The following is a 3,726-nucleotide window of genomic DNA, read 5'->3' as shown; positions in this document are numbered from 1 at the left end:
ATGGATGGATGGACGGATGGATGGACAGATGGATGGATGGGCACACGGATGGATGCGTGGATGGATGGATGGAGGAATGGATGGATGGACGGATGGATGGACAGATGGATGGATGGGCACACGGATGGATGCGTGGATGGATGGATGGAGGAATGGATGGATGGACGGATGGATGGACAGATGGATGGATGGGCACACGGATGGATGCGTGGATGGATGGATGGAGGGATGGATGGACGGATGGAGGAATGGATGGATGGATGGATGGATACATGGGTACATGGAGGTTGGATGGGAGGATGGATTCATGGGTACATGGATGGATGGTGGATGGATACATGGGTGGATGAATGGATGGATGATGGTGAGGTGAAGGCAGGAGGGTTGGCCTGGATGCAGGGATGGAGGCTGGGACAGAAGGACAAGGACAAAGAGACATCACAGACCTCCTCAAGTCTCTGGTGGCGCTTCCTCAGCTGCTGCTCCAGGTCGGACGGGGGCCCCCGCAGCTCCTCCCGCAGCTGCCTCAGACGGAGGCTCTCCAGCACCCGCGGGAGCTCGGCCCTGTGCCGGGGCAGGATCCCCCTGTGGGGATGACAGACTTCAACCGGCCACCCCACCCGGCCACCCAGCTGGAGGCAGGCCCGTCCCTATGCCCACCTGCTGTGGCTGAAGAGCAGTTCCCGGTGCAGGTCCCGGTGGCTCCGGGACTCCCGTATCGGGTTTGGCACCTTCTTAGGCTGAATGAGGCCCCTGTGGCCATCAGGGGCCAGGTCCAGTGAGAGGACATCGCTCCTGTCACCTTCTGGAGGGGTAGGGGGATCAGTGGGGGATGGGAGCACCAGGGGGTGGGTCACCAGAAAAATGAAGTCACCAGTGGGAAAGGGTCACCAGGGAGGGGGTCATGGGGGGATGGGGTCACCACAAGGGGTGGGACAACCTGGGATAGGGTCACCGGCGGGGGGGGAGGAGCCACATGCCAGCACAGGGTGAGATCCTGGACACCAGCCCTGTGTCCCCCAGCCCCTGGAGTCTTGTGGTGACATAGCCTGGAGTCCTCACATGCTGCCCCCAGCACCCCAAGGGTCCCTGTGTACAAGTGTCCCTGTCCCAGGCCACCCTGTGGTCCTCATATCCTCCCATCACCCCTTAGGGTCCTCATTATCCCTGGTGTACCCACCACCCATCAGGTGCCCATCACGTCTCAGGTTCCTGTTGTCCCTTGGGGTCCTCATTGTCCCTGGGGTCCCCATCACCCCTGGGGTGTTAGTCATCCCTCAGGGTCTTCATTAGTCCTTGGGGTCTCTATCACCTTCAGTGTCCCCATTGTCCCTGGAAATCTGTTCCCCATTGCTCCTGAGGACCCCAAGTTCCCATCACCCTTTGGATTCCCACCACTCCCTGGTCCCCATAACATCCAGGTTCCCATTGCCCCTGTGTCTCCATCACCCCTGGCATCCCCATTTGCCTTGGGGTATCCGTCACCCCCCATCCCCATTCCCCTGGGTCCCACAGCCCCATGCCCTAGTCCCAGCACCCACCCAGCACCGCGCTGCTCCTCGAGGCTTTGTCATCATCCTGAAAAAGGCAAAGACAAAGTTGTCACTAGTGGGGACCAAATCAACCCCTGATGTCCCTCCCACTGCGAGCTGCAGCTGGCCTTGGTGGGAGCAGGAGAATGGAAATTCTCCATGTTAGATCTGAACAGAACATGTTAGAACCTAAGGAGGGTGAGGGGTCCCCAGGCTAAACACCAGAGGACAGGCAGACGTTGGCCCTGGGGATGTGTCTTGGCATGACCCCTGTTGTCCCCTGCCACCCCCAGCACGGGTGTCCTTGTCCCCCTGGCATCCTACTCACCCTCTCGCTCTTTGAAAGGCTCCATGTCCTCAGTGCCAGCTCTCCTTGTCCCTGCACCCTGGGGGCTGGGGGTGCAGGAGCACAGCCGGGGCCAGCCCCACAGAACCAGCGGATCATCGCTGTGCCGTGCCAGTGACGGTGGCAGTGACGGTGGCAGTGACGGTGGCCCTTCTCCTATCAGCAAGAGGCACTAAGCCCTGGGATTAGCCCTGACTGGGTTGAGGGGATGGTGACAGATGTCCTGCGCTGGGCTGCTGGCACTGTGCCCGTGGCTGCTCCTGGGGGCACTGGGGTCACCAGTCCCACTCTGGACACTGGAGTCTGCTGGGGGCACTGGAAGCACTGAGGGGAACTGGGACCACTATGGGCGCACTGGATGTGCTGGGGGCACCAGACTCAGTGGTGGCACTGGGAACACTGATGCTGGGTACATTGGGAACACTGGGAGTACTGGGAACACTGGGTCTGTAGGGGTACTGGGACCACTGGGGGCACCGGAGTCTGCCGGGGGCACTGGGAGCACCAGACCCTCTGGGGGAGCACTAGGTTAACTGAGGGCACTGGGAGCACTAGGGACATTAGGAACACTGGGTGTACTAGGAGCACTGGGCTTGCTGGGGGCACAGGGAGTACTGGGAGCACTGGGACTGCTGGGGGCACTGGGGGCCCTGGGAACACTGGGAGCCTTAGGTTTGCTGGGGGCCCTGGGAACACTGGGAGCACTGGGGACTGCTGGGAGCACCAGGACCACTGTGGGAACTTTTGGGCCACTGGAGGCTCTGGGAACCCTGTGGGTACTGGGGTCACTGGGAAGACTGGGACAACTTGGGGCACTGAGGTTTTCTGGGGGCACTGGGACTGCTGGGGGCACTGGAAACACAGGGACCATGGGGGCCACTGGTGGGCACTGAGAACCCTGGGGGCACTGGGGATTGCTGTGAGCACTAGCAGCACTGGGAACGCTGGTGCTGGGTGCACTGGGACTGCTGGATTGTGTGGGTTACTGTGGGAGCTGAGGGTTACTGGAGGAACTGAGCTGGGGACTGGGTGCGCTGGGAATTATGGGGGGTGCAGGGAGTTACTGGGTGCACTGGGGGTCAACTGGGAGGCTTACAGGGGATACTGGGATGGTGATTGGGTGACATATGATGTTACTGGGAGACTGGGGTTACTGGAAGTACTGGGATACTGGAGGCACTGGGGTTTATCGGGGGACCTGAGATTACTGGGGGGCCTGACAGTTACTGGAAGGGCTGGGAGGGGGACTGGTGCTTGGAGAGGGGCCTTAGGTTTAGACTGGGAATTACAGGGGAACCTGGGGGTCAGATTGCACTGGGGGGTTACTGGGAGGACTGGAACTCACTGAGGGCTGGAATGGAGACCAATTGCACTTGGGTGGTACCGGGATACTGGGAGGATGGAGGGTTACTGGGAGGACTGGGGCTTACTGTGGGCTGGGATGAGCACTGGATGCTGGGGGGTTATGGGGAGATTGAGTTACTGGGGAATCCGGGTTTCACTGGGGTCTGGTTGCATTGGGGGAGCGGTTACTGGAAGGACTGGGGATTACTCGGAGTACTTGTGGGTTACTGGGAGGACTGGAATGGGGTCTGGGTGCACTGTGGGGTTACTGGGAATACCGAGGCGTCTCTGGAGCACTGAAATGGGGACTGGTCACACACGGCTGAGCGCACCAGCAGCTCCTGCGCGGACGGGGCGGCGGCAGCGCTGGGGCTCATCGCTGCTGCTGGGCGGGCACTGGGCCGGCACTGGGCCATACTGGGCCATACTGGGGCTGCACACGCACCTCCCCCAATAGGCGCTCGATTGAGGCCGCCTGCTCCTCAGGGTCCGCGTCGGGCGGGG

The 3,726-nt window shown here is 61.1% G+C and overlaps 2 protein-coding genes across 3 annotated transcripts in view; one reads left to right on the top strand and one right to left on the bottom strand.

Annotated features, from left to right (window-relative positions):
* The window catches only part of LOC108447016 (protein FAM107B-like), a 2,970-nt gene extending 937 nt beyond the window's left edge, over window positions 1-2,033 (bottom strand). Inside the window, exons 1-4 of one of the 2 annotated variants that reach the window (XM_017735527.1) lie at window positions 1,861-2,033; window positions 1,542-1,578; window positions 661-805; window positions 447-585 (exon numbers count right to left, since the gene is read on the bottom strand). In XM_017735527.1, the coding sequence (XP_017591016.1) occupies window positions 447-585; window positions 661-805; window positions 1,542-1,578; window positions 1,861-1,977 (438 nt within the window). In that variant the 5' untranslated portion in view covers window positions 1,978-2,033. The remainder of the gene's footprint in view (window positions 1-446; window positions 586-660; window positions 806-1,541; window positions 1,579-1,860) is intronic. The other variant, XM_017735528.1, reaches the window with a different exon arrangement.
* A 190-nt stretch (window positions 2,034-2,223) lies between these two features.
* Window positions 2,224-3,726, top strand: part of TMEM167B (transmembrane protein 167B) — a 3,492-nt gene continuing 1,989 nt past the window's right edge. Inside the window, exon 1 of the mRNA XM_017735505.1 lies at window positions 2,224-2,307. Within this exon, the coding sequence (XP_017590994.1) occupies window positions 2,224-2,307 (84 nt within the window). The remainder of the gene's footprint in view (window positions 2,308-3,726) is intronic.

The sequence above is a fragment of the Corvus brachyrhynchos genome, unplaced genomic scaffold (genome assembly GCF_000691975.1).
Source record: "Corvus brachyrhynchos isolate BGI_N302 unplaced genomic scaffold, ASM69197v1 scaffold555, whole genome shotgun sequence".
In the NCBI taxonomy this organism is placed as follows: Eukaryota; Metazoa; Chordata; class Aves; order Passeriformes; family Corvidae; genus Corvus; species Corvus brachyrhynchos.
Note: the sequence above shows the minus strand (reverse complement) of the source record. Positions and strands in the feature narration are given on the sequence as shown.